At 37.1% G+C, this 17,867-nt stretch overlaps 1 protein-coding gene across 1 annotated transcript; it reads left to right on the forward strand.

Moving 5' to 3' along the window:
* The first annotated feature begins 2,640 nt into the window (after positions 1-2,640).
* Positions 2,641-7,121, forward strand: LOC122669415 (40S ribosomal protein SA-like). The gene is made up of 5 exons (XM_043866173.1): positions 2,641-2,877; positions 3,936-4,198; positions 4,311-4,508; positions 4,880-5,105; positions 6,690-7,121. The coding sequence occupies exons 1-5, from the start codon at positions 2,745-2,747 to the stop codon at positions 6,785-6,787; spliced, it is 918 nt and encodes a 305-aa protein (XP_043722108.1). The 5' UTR covers positions 2,641-2,744; the 3' UTR covers positions 6,788-7,121.
* Positions 7,122-17,867: the final 10,746 nt, after the last annotated feature.

Here is a 17,867-nt window from a genome sequence, read left to right on the forward strand (position 1 = left end):
CACAGTCGACTCCTAATAGCAGTCGGGCTATTTTGAAGAGTTGGTTCTTTTTATTATCAAATCTTCCATTGAAATTCACTTTTCCTAAACTTTTGCATACATTTTGGCCTGTTCTGGGATCCCGCAGTTGCTTCATCAAATCCCAATGTTCTTTAGCTGTGTTAAGTGTTATTAGTGTTATTAAGTGTTACCATTATTTTAAGGGTATAATTTGATTACTTAAGTCATGTCCTTACATTTAATTTCATATTCAGTCATCTATATAGACTATGTGGAGGTATTGTCTTTTGTTTGCTGCTTTATTAGGATTTGAAACTGTTTCAAGCTGTTCCAGCTTGCAGCAGTTTCCACAATGGCACCTACTTTTTGAAACCCTACTTTCTGGCCTACTGCAATTTTCCATTAAAAGTCTTGACCTAGGCCAATTTGAATTGCCTATGGTTAGCCTTCCCAACTAACATTGGAATGTGAAATTGGGATAACCTAGAAAATTAAACAATGCACAACCTGTGATGGAAATTATATCGAATTGACTTTAGAAAAATTATGGGAACTTGGTTTAAAATTTGAATTGAAAACAAGATCTTCAATATCAGAATTTGATTGAACAAATGCCTAATCTATTAAAGAGAAGAAGATAAGAAATTGAAAACAGATTTGAAATAATAGATAGATGACTTAAGTGAAATAGATAACTGCAAAGAGTTGAAGAAAGAGAAAGAAGTGAGGTTAAAGTTTTAGGTTACAAAATTTATTTTGTCGAACCTATTTCTATTTCTTTCTAGAATCTATTTTGTTTAGTAGTAACCGAAATTTCTTAAAAAATAATCTTTTTTTTTTTTTTTCTCAAAATGATTTCACATATATATGACAAAAATTGAAATTGAAATCATACCAAGATAGACTTAGGCTCAATTTGATTAGTAGGTTTCATTTGTTTGGATTTATTATTGTATGATAGTATCCATATCAATATAAATGTGATCCTATATTTTTTAATTCTATTTTCATAAGTCTATAGTATGTTCACTGAACCTGAAAAAGCCCACCCGAGTCCAGGAAAACCTAAGTCCAATTTAAAGGTTAAATAATTTTCTAATTGGGCTTGGGCCCATCTAAACTTTCTCTCCTTCTCGAACCCATCCTTACTAATTGCACATGATTTTCATTGAAGCAAGTATCAGTACCTAGGGAAAAAACTAGGGATTTAAATTGTTTTGAGGTCTGCAAATTATTCTGCTCATCTTTTAGCATAATTTGCAATCTATATCCTCTAGTTTTTTGTTTGACCGTTGTTTTAGCTCGAATGCATAATTTTCTTTTCGAACCAAAAAAAAAAAAGGGATCAGATCGGCCATTTCGTGGGTTCAGAAACGGCTGAGGCCAATTCTGATTCTATCCGATCTGGATCAGCTGATTCCAATTGAATCAGTAGGGTTGGGGATCTATAAGATGATTCTAGGGTTTTTTGGGCTGATCCCCCCCCCCCCCCCATTCCGATCCAATACGATTTGAAAAGATATTGGCAAATCTCTTTTTGACTCCTAAAGATACAACAAATAAATTTTTTTTTGCTACTGCAAAAATAATATTACTATTGCCAAATCTATACTCCTTTGGTCATATCACATTTGTTTTTATGATTTTAAATTTTCAAAATTTTATTGTAAATATGAAGATCGAAACTAAACCTATAATGTCATGTGCTATACCCTCCCATCAGCCCTAAGGAAGATGAAGCACATATCAAATGACTATGCAACACATACATTTTAGGTATTCCTTTTTTGTATTGGATCCATATGGTACTTCGTTTGCAAGTGGAAGTGATGTGCTTACATGTATTCCATCTATTGCTCAAACACAATTGGCAAGCAATGGATAATAATACTTCAGGCTCGATTTGGTATGAGATGGTGTCTGCTCAAACGAGAGTAGTCATATTATTTATTGAGCAAATTGGGTAATGCTGTGGGAATGATTGGGAAGCATCAACGTGGGTGGCATTTACGTTTCTCATGGGGTGGGGCAATCATTTCACCCTCCTTAGTTTTTCGTTTTTCATGGGGTGGTCTTTGCACACACCCACACACGATTCTAGAGGAGTTTTTTTTTATTTTTTGTCCCTTTTATTGAATTCTATCATTTTTGACATTGTGAGATACCATTAAGAGAGAAAGAACGCCACCTGGTCGCATCAAACATGTCGCCTCTATTCCCTGATAGGGGCGTGCATAATGATCGCTGCACCCTTGGTCATTCCGAGGTTTAAAGGGGTGCGACAGTCATTTTGCATGCCCCTCAGTTAGGGCACAGAGGTCGCATGCGCTGCGCCATCAGGTAGTGTTGGAGTTTTATCTTTCTTTATCATTAATATGCGACACCAAGTATTACAATTAATTTTTTTGGTAGAACAAGTATTACATTATAGAATTTATAGTGAACGGAAGAGGAGAGATCGGGAAACCTTGGCCAATCTTGTAATTTCACCTAAAAGGGTCCTTAATAACAGTTCCGGCGAGTGACAACAACACACCCCCAGCAGTAGGCAAAATAATAAAGGATTTTATTTTAAATGGGAAAAATAAGGGTATTTTGGTCATTGTGAACAGATACTAGGGTTTCTCTTATAAGAAATCCCTATTAACACTATCGCAGGTCTCTTCATTTTAGCAGAGAAGCAGTTAGGGTTTTGAGTTCCTAAGGCGGAGCTAGTGTTCAGGGAGATCCCTCAGATCCTAGTCATGGCGGCACCTGCGAAGGTCTTATCTCAGAAGGAAGCCGATATCCAAATGATGTTGGCTGCCGATGTCCATTTAGGGACTAAGAACTGTGATTTTCAGATGGAAAGATACGTCTTCAAGAGAAGAAGTGATGGTGAGATTTCTATATCTTATTTTTCTCATTCTTTTTCCTTTGAAGTATTTTTTTCTTCACGATACGGTATTGGAAAGGGAAGAGTGTAAAAAGAGTTTCAATAGAGTTTTTAGAAGCAGTTAAGTGTCGGAAGCTGTGAATGCTAAAGGATTTTATGTTTATTTGATGCAGTTACAATTTGTTTGTAGTTGTCTATTGCCTGATAAAAAATTTGCGGGAAAATTAGATTCTTAGTATGATTAGATAATATGTTTGAGGCATGAACTTTGCTGTAACTTCACTTTAGTTGGTGTCTAATTTCTTATAAATCTGTGTTTTTGTTTACCCTAGTATTTTGAAATTTTAAATTGTATTGGCTCCCTTAATGTTCTTTTGCGACATGGTTATTTAGTGTTCTACAGACTGTAAATTGGGCATATATAGCTGCTACTGTTGTTGATATGGTTGTATTTTATGCTGAAAGGAGCTTTTCCATGAATTGCAATCTGATCCAAGATCAACTCACAGAGAATAACTATTTTATTGTTGAGGTACCTCATTTATCAGTTTATGGGAGAGTTTAATGTTGCGGGCTTGCCTCATTAGTCATTAGTAATGTTGTTCCATTGTGACTAAGTGGTCGTGGGTTCGAGTCTGGAAAGAGCCTCTCCGCGAAAGCCAGGGGTAAGGCTGCATGCATTATGACCCTCCCCAGATCCTGCAGTGCCAGAGCCTTGTGCACTGGATATGACCTTTTAGTGTTTTTTCAAAACTGTATTTCACATGTATTTTAAGCCTTTCCATGCGTATCTTTAGCATATCTTGTGATACGTCTGTTAAAATCATCTTTCCAATATGATACCCGATACCTATACTTTAGCATATCTTGTGATAATGGATTGAAGCTTGAAGTTTTCAAGTCGCAATGCATGGAGGAGATGATATTACACATCATGTTGCTTATTGTTACAATATACACGTGTTTATCATTTATGGACATGTGGTCCTTCCACCTTGAATCATGAGAACTCATGCCTCTATTCTGCTTATTTGTTACTGATATTGGTTTAAATTCTCAGGGATCTTCATCATTAATCTGGGGAAGACCTGGGAGAAGCTCCAATTGGCAGCTAGGGTGATTGTAGCTATTGAAAACCCTCAGGATATAATTGTTCAATCTGCGAGGCCCTATGGCCAGAGGGCTGTTTTGAAGTTTGCACAGTTCACAGGTGCTCACCCAATTGCGGGTAGGCACACTCCAGGAACATTCACTAACCAGCTCCAAACATCTTTCAGTGAGCCTAGGTTACTAATCCTTACCGATCCTAGAACGGATCATCAGGTGAATACCCCTTTGTTATTACCTGTGAATTTCCTTTCATTATTGATTATTATTTGATTTGGTGAATTGAATTTTGCTTGTTTATAATAGTTTGTTAACTTGCTTTGTGCAGCCAATCAAGGAAGCTGCCTTAGGAAACATTCCAACCATTGCTTTCTGTGACACGGATTCCCCCATGCGGTATGTGGATATTGGTATTCCTGCCAATAACAAGGGAAAGCACAGCATTGGTTGTTTGTTCTGGTTGTTGGCAAGGATGGTTCTACAAATGCGTGGGACTATTCGTCCTGGGCTGAAATGGGATGTGATGGTAAATACTCGTTTGCTTTTTATTAACACCAGAAAAGGTCTGTTTATGGACCTTAATGCTGGCATGAGAATAGTTACTGACAGATTGCTACAACATATCTAGCTCCTTTTCATGATCTCAATTTACTTTTAGATGGCTAGTGGATGTAGAAGCAAGAATTTTATGTTAATTTACCATCCATTCTTTCCCCTTTTTAATGAATTTGTTATTTGTAAAAATATTGGTTATTGCTATCAATTTAATATTTTGCTTGTGAAGCTTTAGGGAATTTTTGTTTGCTTCATCTTGTCTAGCTTATGTAACCTTTGTTTATATCTGTGATGCTTAACTTGAACTTTTATGAGTTCTGATTCAATCCTTGCTTTGTGCAGGTAGATTTATTTTTCTACAGGGAGCCTGAGGAGGCCAAAGAACTAGAAGAAGATGAGATGGGTGCTCCGCCCGAATATGGAGTTGCAGCAGAGTACTCAGCAGCTGCGCTTGGCCTTCCGGGTGACCAATGGCCTACACAAATTCCAGATGCACAGTGGGCGCCAGAAATGGCTACCCCAGGTCCTCTTCCTCCTGCTCCCAATGCTGAATGGCCTGCAGCTCCAGGTGAATATTAATACTTATCTTTCTATTTTATTTGTTTAGGCGTCATATTTTGTATGACTTAGAATAGAGCTGATTGAAGAGCAAGGTTCCATGTGGCTGACCCCATTTAGTTTGGATAAGGTTATTTTGTTTCTATTTTATTTGTTTAAATTCTTGGTTTCTTTGACTCAATGATTTTTACTAAAAGTATTTAGGAAAAAGAACGCCACCTGGTCTCGTGGCCCCTGCGCCCAGACACTGTCCCCCTCTGAAATGACCACTCCGCACCCCTACAAAATAAAAAATCCTCCTTGTCGATGCAGCTGCCCTGTCTTTCCCTTCATTGGCCCCACTAATGGCGCAGGGGCCTCATGACCGGGCATCGTTCTTCTTCCCAATTATTAATATAACTTTTAATATTAATATGGATTTTTTTCAATCTCTCATAAAACTATATTATGAGCATAAATACAATTAGAAGCGTTCACTTCTCTGTATGTTAATCGATACACAGGCTGATTGCAGTTCAATCCATGGTATCTAGGAGTTACTCTGGAAGGCTATTTCAAATGGGCTTTGCTAGTCTTGTGCACTATAGTATTAGCCTCTGAAACTCATATTGGCCTGTTGGGTGTTTTTTGATACCTTAGCATGTCTGTAACATGCACTCTGCTACTTCAATTGTCAACACAGTACTTTGGTTCTTTTTCTTCTTCTTTTTTTGGGGGGGGGTTGTTGTGTTTGGTTTTAAATTGTGTAGGTATATTAAACTCAGCTGAACTGTACTTAATCAGGCATTAAGTTTTAGCTCGTAATATAAGACTTTCACTATTGAAGAGTAATAGGTTGTTTTAATTTTAAAACCAATGTTGCTATGATGCCAGTGTAAGCTTTGTCCTAGCCAGGGGTTTAAGTTTAGATTGAAATATAAGACATCCTCTACTGTAAACTCAACTCTTCAATGTCAACAAATAGCATTTTTTTGTTCCACTTGTAACAACCCAATAACCATATCGAGAGAGTCAGTGGATTAAGTTTCCACCATAATTTGCAAGCCCGTCTTGGCATTATGATTATTTCACATGGGGGGGGGGGGATGGGGATTGTTGTATGCCTCCGAATTTGTTGTGATATCAATCATGCAGGCAATCTTTATTTGCTTGTTCTTTGCGTCACAAACCGCTTCCGCCATGCCAGTAGTATTCTAGTATCTGGATTGATTTCTTACATTAGGTAATCTTCTTAGTTATTTATTCTACGATAGAAACACATCTGTAAGTCATTTGCAATTATTATTGGTTCTAGCCCAAGTTTTTTGAATCATTTTTTGAATTTTTACCCTTTATCTTCTGTATATATTTTCAAGGGAAAAGGATTTGTGTAATGTCTGCTTTCAGAAAGCTCAAGCTCAAGCTCTGTAAATAGGGGGGGGGGTTGTTGAATAGGTTTTGAGTCTTTTGATAATATTTTAAAGGGATTTTATTCTTATCGAGGGGCACATGAAACCTTTTCTCTATTTTCAAATACTGAAATTTTTATAGCAGGTTCTCATTTTTCGCTTTTGGTTATTAAGTTATGGGAATTTTCTTTTATTGTGATCTACAGTTCCTTTAACAGGAGACGGATGGGATCAGGCAGCTGCTCCAATTATAGCCACACCTGGAGATGATGCTGTTCCTCCCCCCACTGGATGGGACAGTTAAAGGGCTACAATTTTGTGAACAGTTCAGGTTTAGAAATCTTGTTTTTGACTTGTAACAGGATACTCTTGTCTTTCTCAAATTAAACAGTTGTCTTTCTTAGGTAAGGTATATGGTGTTCCTGCCCCTACTGAATGGGACAGTTTTAAGGGCTACAATTTTGTGAACTGCTTTTGACTTTTATAGTAGCATAATTTGGTCTTTCTCAAATTAAACAGTTGTCTTTCTCAGATGAGGCTATCTGTTTTATTGTTTTTTGGATGTTATTTGGTATGTATAGCTTAGGTTTGGAGCTTTCTTTAGAATTTAAATGTTAGCTCAATATATATCTTTAGCTGAATGTATGAGGATTGCCACTGCTAGTCTCTATCGTCAAGTTCGGAATTTCTGATTGGGTAGAAATTTACTTAGGGAACCAAATTCCACAGTTGATGTGCATTATTTCCAATTTTGTTTGATTGAAGAGTGGACCCAGGAAGCCATTGTCTAGATAATGTGCAGAGGGTAAATGGTTGTAATTTGTCGTGGGTTAAAAGTCAAATTTTCTAATGTTTCGAGTTTTTAATTGTTACGAAAGTCCTGCTCAGTTCATCAAGCATGGATTACCAGATGTATTGGAATTTATTTTCAGATTTATTTCGAACAGCATTTCTTCCCCACAAGGATAATTTAATTTTTTTTTTAAAAAGGAGCGTTGGAATTTAGATCTTTGATTTTAGTTAGCATCATAATTTCCACGAAAATTTTCACATAAGTTTTATCAAGTTGAATAGAAATATTTGAAGGGAGAAGAAGGAACATAGACATGGCATAGACATGAATCGAAGAAAGTACAAATTTGATTAAAACATGTTTACCGATGTTAGAAAGTGTGTGTTCCTTTCGACCACAGAGCTTGCATTGGACTCTCTCTAGAATTCTCTGAAACGATACTCGTTAGAATTTTTTTGATAAAATTGAAACGATACTCTTAGATCGCTCAAGCATTGTTGAGAGCCCCAAGTATCTACCATGACCCCTAATCGACCGAAAACCCAGGGACTCCAAGACTAAGGTTCTAACCATAGCGGGAGTATTAGGACTGTAGAGGACACTGGATTTGTTCTACTTCACCGCTTGACCCAAAGTAGCACAGTAATGGTTTAGAATGGTCATGACATGTTAGGTATTCTGACTGCCTTGCCTTGCCTTGTCCGGAGCTTGAAGTCATTAGCAAAGAATTTTCCGGAGTGAGAAGACCCTTGGAGAAAATTTTAGCCGTTCCACAGAAAGCGGTGGTGGGATAGTGCTTCCTAGCACATAATAACCAGAAACGGGTTTAAAGGGCAACCTTGCTGAAGACTATGTTGAGGCGAAACACACCCAATAACTGATCCATTTACCTTAATATGATATTTTACGGCCGATACACACTGTATTATCCAGTGTACCCAAATTTGTCCAAACCTTAGCTGCCATAAGAGACATGCTCAAGGAAAGTCCATTCAATTTTATCATAGGCTTGGGCCTGGGCTGTCTCTCTGTGCTTATCCAACCCACTTGCTCTCCACCCTTGTTTCCCGCTCAATTTTTATGTTTGGTAACTATTAGTCTTAAAAGTCATAAATATACTAATGTGACCAAATTTTGGTTCTAAGAATCTTCTACATTAAATGTATAAAATACTAGATGATAAATACATCACGTGTGTTGAAACAAAAAGAGAAATAATCTTTTGAGATAATCTTTTACAGTCTATTACAGAGTGACATAGAGTCAAGCTCTTACCCAAAAAAAAGACATAAGAGTCAAGCTAGCTTGGTTATACATTTGGAAGTATGAGTAATGAAATGCTGTACTTTTACTCTATATTCATCCCGCCCTGACTCTATCAAGTTGTAAAGGAGAAAAAAAAAGGAAGGGAAGGGAAGGGAAGGGGAGTGAAATTAAATCAAAACTAAAATAGGAATTTTTATAATCATTACTTACCAAGTTTATATCATTAACTTTGAATCATTTCCAAATTAATAATTAAATATTTTATTATTCAACCAAATCCCTTCGATCCAAAAGGAAAATAAAGATTACATCATAAAAGTATGTTAAAGAGTTTTTTTGTTTCTAGAGCGTAGCCTTATCCTAGCATGGGAGCCAATGGGATCGCACACAAAAGTATCAAAAAGGGCAAGTAAGTCATTTTGCCTCATCTTGTGTTTGGGTTTAGGTATTACGCTCTTAGACATGCTCCTTTTCCCCGGCACCTAGAAGTATAATTATTAAATATGATAAGAGTTTTAACTAGGTTAGATAGTTTTGGACCGAATTTCTTTTCATCCACGAAGAAGAACCTGTCCTTATTGGCATCGGTTGGGACTCCAGGCGTAAAGGCGGACTTCGTACAATTGTTGGGGAGATGTATGACCCTTGATTATCTCCGTGCACTTCATTGCATCATTATTGTCATTGGATGGGACTCTAGACGTCGAGGCGGACTTCGAAAAACTGTGATTGGAGAGTGGAGGTGGGCCCGGATTCTCTAGAAATTTCACGTTTTCCTTTTAAAATCAATTTCACTTCCCTTACCTACCATTTTTAGTTCCAACCAGAGTGAGCATGAAGGAAAATGGTAGTTTTACTAATGTCAAGGCCTCTAATAACTCTCCAATGGGATATTATACCATATAGAGAAGATTATAGATTGAATCCTCATAAATACAAAACTTCTTCAAAACCCCCAAGCCCCCCACAAGTCCTATTTATAACACAACATAGCATCATAGATACTTGTCCTTACATTATCAACCATGGAAGTAGGCATGGAAGTACCAGTTATTGTAGAAGTCTGTGACTTTGGTTCCTCAAGTATCTCAGCTGCCTCTGATCCTCCTCCTGAGAATAGAAAGATGAAGGAAAAGGTTCTTGAAGGAGAAGAAGAAACCCAATCACCACCACCACCACCATCACCAAATGAATTCATTGAGTATTTGAAGGTGCGATCATCTCCTAATGAAGATGATGATCAACAACCATCACCCGATCTTCCGGAATCGGAGTCGAGGAAGCGATCTCGCGACACCGACGACACCGATAGCGAGGCCGATGCCGTGGGCCCAAAAGAATTCTGCTGCAACTTTTGCAACAAAAAGTTCAGTAATTCTCAAGCATTGGGTGGGCATCAAAATGCTCATAAGCATTTGAGAGCGGCCCTAAAAAGAGGAAGAGAAGTCCTAGACATCCCATGGTACCCATATCCCTATATGCACATGATTCCTCCTCCCCCTCCTCCTCCTCCTCCTTCTCATCCTATTGTTCCTATTAATGGGTATTTCAGTGGTAACCCTCTAGGGCATGGATTTCACTCACCATTTCTTTATAAGCCTAAGCCATGTCACCCATCGAACCGTGCTTATAATACTCTTGCAGGTGTTCGACAAGGTCTGAATGAGATGAGGATAGGGAATTATTATCATGCAGTAGCCAATAACAGTAATGGAATTCATCCATTTCTTGGATTGGGAACAACGTCGAGGTACATTAATGGTGGTGAAGCTGCTGCTGCTGCTCGCTTGTTTGGAGGTTATCAAGCTTCAATTGCTCCACCAAATGCGAATTTACATATTAATGGAAACCCATTTAGGGGAGGTAATGGTGGTGGTAGTTTTCATCGTTGGAATCCTTTGAAAAATCTTCATAAACAAGGAGAGGATCATGAGGAGCTTGATCTGTCCCTCAAGCTTTGATTGCATGTGTACATCCTTTGATTATTAGCATGTTGTGTGTGTGTGTGTTTGTTTTCTTTTTTTTTTTTTTTAGGGTTTTGTGTGGGGGAGGGAGGGGGGGGGGGAAGTGGATTGGAGGGGTAGATATATAAAATGTAGTTTGATTGATGTCATCTTCGGGTTGTGTCTGGTACTATTGGGGAATGATGTTTTATTTATTAGTTTGTAAGATAAAATGCAACAAAACAATGTCAAAAATTTTAGAACTTCAATTTATGCAATTTTTTTCTTAATTGTTGGGAAGATGTATGATTTTTTTTTTTACTGTTATAAAATAGTTCATCAAACTTAAGATTTCAACCGTTAAAACATGGGCAGTGGCATCTTTTTATCCTTTTAAGTGTTTGGTAGACTGTTGGATATTATAAAGTGTGGTGCACTGGCCCGGCAATGGACAATAAATTTCCTCTTTCGTAGATTGGGATAAATATTCTTTGTACATATGGGCGTAGAAATGGTATTACGCATCATAAATAAAAGTCCAATAACATTGTATAATAATAATTGATTTTTATGTGATCTTATTTGATGTACGTCGAATAGTTATGATTACATTGAAAATATTCCATACCATGTATCAAGGCGGTCTTAAAATCAGGAGGCTACTTTTGGTTGTCTAGGGTTTCCGACAAAAATTCACGACAAAAATAAATATTGATAGTTGAACCATTAACAAAATCACAATGAAATGCAAATTTTCAATTCTTGACGACATGTTGGAGATGTTGGCTGGTGCTAACGCATTTTTAAGATTGACTTGAGAAGCGATTACCACCAGATTCGGATCTGATCTGGAGACGAGTGTAAGACTACTTTGTTAATGCGAGACAGCTTGTATATATGAATGACGTATGATGCCTTTTGGGCAATCAAACGCCCCTAACACCTTCACGAGGATGATGAATCAGGAACCTGATAGGGTCCCTTTGGTTACACTTGAAAATATTCCATTCAATGTACTAAGGCTGTCTCAAAAAATCAGGAGGCTACTTTTGGTTGTTTAGAATTTCTGACAAAAATCCAAGACAATAAAATTCTTTTTGATAAAAAATGTAAAAAAATTGAAAACACGATGGTCAGCCACACCTTTTGCAGTGTTCTATCCGAATACTTTACTTTTGGGCGACGGTTTGCTAAGACTCCCATATGCAAATTGTGGGCAATGAGAGAGGCAGGAGATGAATCCCATAAATAAGGGGGTTTGAGGAGAGAGAAAACATACAAAGCCCATTTCTATGTGTCAAACGTGCAAATTGATTCACACACGGGCGTCATGCGAATATTTTATCCTTTACTTTTTCTTTTACAAAAAAGAAGAAGAAGAAGAAGGTTCTTATCAAATTTTCTTATAACTACTCCCTTTTTCCCAAAGTTTACCATCTAAAAATCCAAGTTCTATAAAAACTATGAAATATAGCCTTATAAAATGGTCAACTATAGATGGATTGGATTTTCAGGTTCTTCAAAAAAAGAAATTGAAAAGAGAGTTGGCAATAGCTTTGCTGTAAGGTTTTTGAATTGGCAACAGATGATGATAATCTATGTTGTAAACTGTAATACCCTCCATAATTGGCATAGAATAATCTCAATGTTGAATGTGGACTAAAATCTTTCTTTCATTAAAAAGGCAAATTTCTGTTTTATAGAAACATCTTTATTTTGTTCATAATTGTCACATATATTATGCACATGTAGAAAATAGATAAGTGATGTCATAAATCTCTATTAATTGGTAAATTCAATTATTTTAGTAATAGTAATGGACCTTTTCTCCCTTAGGAAGTTTAATCAATTATTTCAAGAAGTGATAAGGTTTAAATAAATAGGTTAATGCATATATTGTGAGATCAGGTCAATTTCCATTCCTTGGTTTTGGGTATTCTATATCCCTACCTTGCGCTTATCATGTTATCTATCTGTTTTATGTATTCCGTTTTCCTTTGCTAGGCGCTAGGCTCACATGAATGAATAGCCCGCTATCTACCACACAAAAAAAAAAAGGTTAATGCATAAGCTGAGAAGTGATAAGTCCTTAACACTTACAGCCAAGAAGCAAAAAAAATTCCTTAATTAAACACATAAAATTCTGATGGGAGAAGGAAAACTGTCACACTACATACTTCATGCTAGCGCCTCCTTGTGCCTATCTCTTTCGTCCCTCTTATAAAATGACATATCGGAGAGAGAGAAAGACACACGGGAAAGCGCTAGCACAACATATGCAGCCTAGTGTTCATTCTCCCAATTGTTTTATATGGGAAAAATAATGCTACCTGATCATGTGGTTACTATGCTCAGAAATAGGATCATGCAAAAGTACCGCCCTACCCTAGATATATGAAATAAAAAACTGCATTTACGTTGATGCCTTTACGCCTGCTCTCATTGGACCCCACACTGGTGCATGCGATACATGACCGTACCAGACAATGATCTCATGTCCTTCTTATATTTAACATTAGCCAAAAAAAGATCCTCATGATGCCGGAGTGGAAAGAAAATTGCAAGGACCTCTATTAAATGATTCATCTCCTTGCCCTCTCATTGGTGTGTTTTTTCACTCTGGTGTCATGGAAAACCTTTGTCCTTAATGTTAAAAATGAATTTATAAAAAGAAAAGGGGTTCATGCACAATCGCATCTAGCAATCGAAAACTTAATCAAATAGGGGGCATGGGGTTTGGTCGTTTTGACCCTTGTTGTCTCCATCGTACGGTTATATGTATGATCATGCACCATGCATGGTTGTACTCATACATATGACCTTTTGCGTTCATAATATTAAGGAAGATATTTGATGTTATCAACATATCCCATAGTGTAGTTATCTAGCATTAGTAATAACATTCAAGTTCAGAGAACAATTGCCTAGCACAATTGGTAGACATGTGAAGCGTGAAAGCCCACCCTACCAGGAGGTCTTGAGTCCAAGCCTCGTGATTCTCATCTTCCTTTCCCCCCAAAAAAATGGTAATGTGATTATAACATTCAAATTCCATTTTTTTTTTTTTCAACCCAATGAGGGAATTTTTATTAAGTCACAAGGGGCATAGCATGAAATGACTCGCAACTTGAAAATGGTCCTTAGGAAAAGATGACTCCCCACACCCTTTGTAAGGGTAAGTTAATGCCCACCCTGCAATATAATGGGCATGGATATTTTCTACTCTAGTAACAAAAAAGGAGTAAAATTCTATGTTTCCTTGGAGAAACTTGAGATCCTTGACACTAGATGAGGCTTCACTTGATGGTTAAGATGGATTTTATTCCATCCTAATAACATATCTTCCTCTTTGGAGAGAATGAATTAATGCACGGCAGAGTCAACACCTAAATTAGGTTCTAGGAATCATGAACATGAACATGATTCCAATGGAAGCATAGGTCAACCAAGAGAAATGGTACATATCAAATTGTGGACCAAGGAAGTTGTTAGAAACCTCAGTCTACCCAATTGACAGATTAAATTGGATCCGGTTCCTCTCCAGGGAGCTCAGTGCCCAGGGCACGCCTAGGGGTAGGGTTGTAAACTGATCGGATTCGGCTTGGATAATGCTATATCCGATCCGCATCCGATTAGCTATCGGACGGATTCGGATAGTGCTAAATGGATACGAATCGGATATTTTATCCGTTTACATGTAAATATAGCTTTTCGGATAGCTATAGCCTATCCGTACCCGCATCCGTTTAGCTTTTGGATGGATTCGGATAGTACTAAACGGATACGGAAACAGATTTTGGCTATTCATTTACACCCCTACCTAGGGGGCATCCAAGAGTGGGGTTGTGCTGCACACATCTCGGAGCACGCCTAGGGATGTGTGTGGCACAGCCCAACGGCTGGATGGTCCCTGGGCGTGCTGGGCTCCCTGGAGACGAGCTCAACTCCACTAAATTACTCATCCTAATTATTTGGTATTTTTCTTAATTAATAAATATTCTCAAACTAATACATGCATTAGATAATAATAATAATAATGTAAAATAACCCCTAAAAGTTATTTTAAAAAAATATACATAAAAGATGAAGAAACAAAATGACCTATAGACATTATCTAACCTAGCATGCAAAATAAATTACGAAAAATGACCTATAGACAATATCTAGCCTAACATGCAAAATAAATTAAGAAAAGATTGCAGGATGGAAAAATAATCTGGGAAAAAAAAAAATAGAACTACTAAAAAATTCATGCAAAAAAAAAAAAAAAAAAGCATAAATCCCTAGAAAGGGCTAACTATTCCCCTTAAAGGTGTCAATTGCAAGAACAATTTAAATCAGATTCAATAAACTGTTTACTTCTCGGTTTGATTTCGATTTTACAAAATAAAAATATTTATTAAACGATTTGGTTTAATTATGAATCAATAAACCGTTTGTTTTTAACCAATTAAAAGTGATTAGAACCAGTATGTCATTGAACCAATTATATATACTGAACCGATTAAAAAACTGTTTAATTGGAACCGTTTAATGCATGGTTTTGATTTGGAATATTGGAACCATTTATAAACGGTTTGGATTGCGTTTCTATCTCTCATTTCTTGAACCGATCAGCATTCTTAATCCTTCTATACTTGGCTTATGTCTACTCAAACTCCCATACCCCAAATTTCTTTTTTGAATCTCCAAGAAAAATAGACTTTCACCTTTTTCTCCACTAATATTAAAGGGTAAAAGTTCTCTGTCTAGGAGTGTGGCCTACGCCAGCACTCCCATGAGTCTATCTCTCTCCTCCCTATGTGAAAAGACACATTTACCCCTTGTTTTAAGGAGGAGAGAGATAGACACATGGGAGTGCTGACGTAGGTCACACTCCCATACAGAAAACTGCTTCCCTACTTTAAAATATCGAGATTACCCCTTTACTGTAAATACCAACTGGTTTCTCGTTTTTCAAAATAGACTAGTTCAATTATAATGAAAGATGAAATTAAAGAACAAAAGGGGGTCGAGGAAGATGATTTGAATCTGCCTCCTCTCACTGTTTTTGAGAAAAAGCACAACCTGTTATGTTTCTTTTTATTCCTCCTTAATCTACCTCAGACTTTTATTGATTTAGAGATGTTGTAGTGCATCATCTGTAATATTTCCATCATGTATGGCCTTAGCATGCAGTCATTGTATGGGTACGGAGTAGTGGAAGGGTATTGAACAAAGAGCTTGGTTGGATGGAGTCTAATACGGGAAGTGATCTTCTTAAATAGGTAATGGATTTTCCAGTTAACCGCCTTAAAGTGTAAAATAATATTTATGTGTGGCCGTGTGGGTCTATTTGCAATTATGCCTTATTACGGGAGAAATAGTAATTGTTTTTATTTATAGGGTAGGTTGGTCCTTGATCTCAGTCTATAAATTGGTAGCAATATCCATTAGATGTAAACCCTAGTCAATTTAGAGAAGAGAGCAAACAAAATCAACATAAGAGGTCTGAGTACTAGAGGATCATCTACTTCAAATGATATAGATTCAGGTACGAGTTTATTATCGAATCTCATATATTGTGTTTTATTTTCAATGATTCAACATGCTGCTTGTGTAGTTTAATTTTATCAATTGGTATCAAAACTAACATGAATGAATCATTTAACTGATATTGTTATATAATAAATATGGTGGCAGTTATATTAAACTACCATTACATACCTAATTGGAACTTTTATATAATGGCGATTTAATATTACTGCAGTTAATAAATGTCTATGGCGGTAGTAATTTGATAATTGTCGCAATATGATTTTTATTCCTCCCCCGAAGTGTATCCATTCAGAGTTTTTCTTGTAGTGTTCGCCTTAATTCTGAAGCAATGTATATGTTAAAGTTGTAGTTATCGACTTACCATAGTGAACATACTAAGATTGCACTAATCACACCATCTTTCATATTTGAACAAGCCATAATTGCAACGATTGCCGACTTCCATAACTAGATAAGCCAGAATTGCGATAAGATATGAATGATGCAATGCATATATTCATTTAATATATATTACATGCGTATTTAAATATTATATTTACATTATGAAAATAAATAAATAAAAGAAATACATAGAAAGCCAAGAATACCTATCCTCAGCTTCTGGTTTGCTTGGGAGAACTATATCAACTTAGAGGTGCAGGCCCAATCGGTAGTATTCCGATTGCTTATGCACCTCTGACACAATTCTGGAGTCTCTAGAATCTCAGATACTCAGTGTGTGGAGGGGATTTTTGTAGGGGTTCTACAGAGAACTCTTGCTTTCATTAGTTGAACGAGATTTTTTCTCCTCTTTTTCTTTAGTTTCTTTTCTTCATTTTCGTTCCTTTCTCTCTCCCTCTCCCTGTTTTTTTTTTCTCATTCTCCTAGACTCCTACCTTATAAAGGGGTTGGTTTTTTTATAGAAAATGCCAAGGGCCCTGGGAAATTGTGAATCCGGATCAGCTATCCACATGGGGACGGGCGGGGACAAATCTGACCCCTCCATGGGGTGTGGGTCCCACACCCTAAAGGCGAGCCCCACATCCCCATGGAGGGTTCAGATCTGTCCTGCCCGTTCCTATGTGGGTAGTAGATCTAAACTCGGAAATTGTAGGGGCTCTTTCTACGATATCACTGTAGTGGCACTACAGTGCTGCAGAGATAGTGCCACATGGACCTCTCATATGGCCATAAGTGGAACCTTTAGACAACAAAACTTTGGATGATGATATCTTCCAATCCCATGGTCCAATTTGGACAAGCCATATATCATCGGAAAGGTCTTTCTGAGTAATATCCAATGGTGTGGAGATCAAACAAAAATTCGGTTGGAAACACAGTCAAAACTATGCTTAAAATGAGAGACCCACAAATAATGGCCAAATCGTATCGTCTTTGTACCATCTTCTAGATACATGTTTAGAATGACAAGACACATTCATTCTAGAATTTTTTTTTCAGTTTTGAGAAGGTCGGACAATCGAGTAACACCAAGAGAAAACCGATTATTTCCTCTAGAAAATCTTAAACTTTTCTAAGATTGAGATTTCCGATGAAATTCCAAGAAGCTCCTTCCATCATTGTAGATAAAATCCTTAAGGTGACAAAATCCAATGTCATTGTGATTAATTATAAAGAAATTAGCAAGTAGATCAGACAAACATGATGAATGGTCTTCTTCCATCCGCATTTATTGCTTCTACCATGCATTGAACCTTTGGCCCCTAAGTTAGAGGCATGCAGAACAAACCGTTGAGGATCCAAAAAAGGTTTGTAAGTTGGCATGGTGGAATTATGAGTTAGACACATGGGAGTACTAGCATAAGCCATACTCCCAGACAAAAAACTATTTCCTAATATACTTT

The sequence above is a fragment of the Telopea speciosissima genome, chromosome 7, assembly GCF_018873765.1.
Source record: "Telopea speciosissima isolate NSW1024214 ecotype Mountain lineage chromosome 7, Tspe_v1, whole genome shotgun sequence".
NCBI classification, from domain to species: domain Eukaryota; kingdom Viridiplantae; phylum Streptophyta; class Magnoliopsida; order Proteales; family Proteaceae; genus Telopea; species Telopea speciosissima.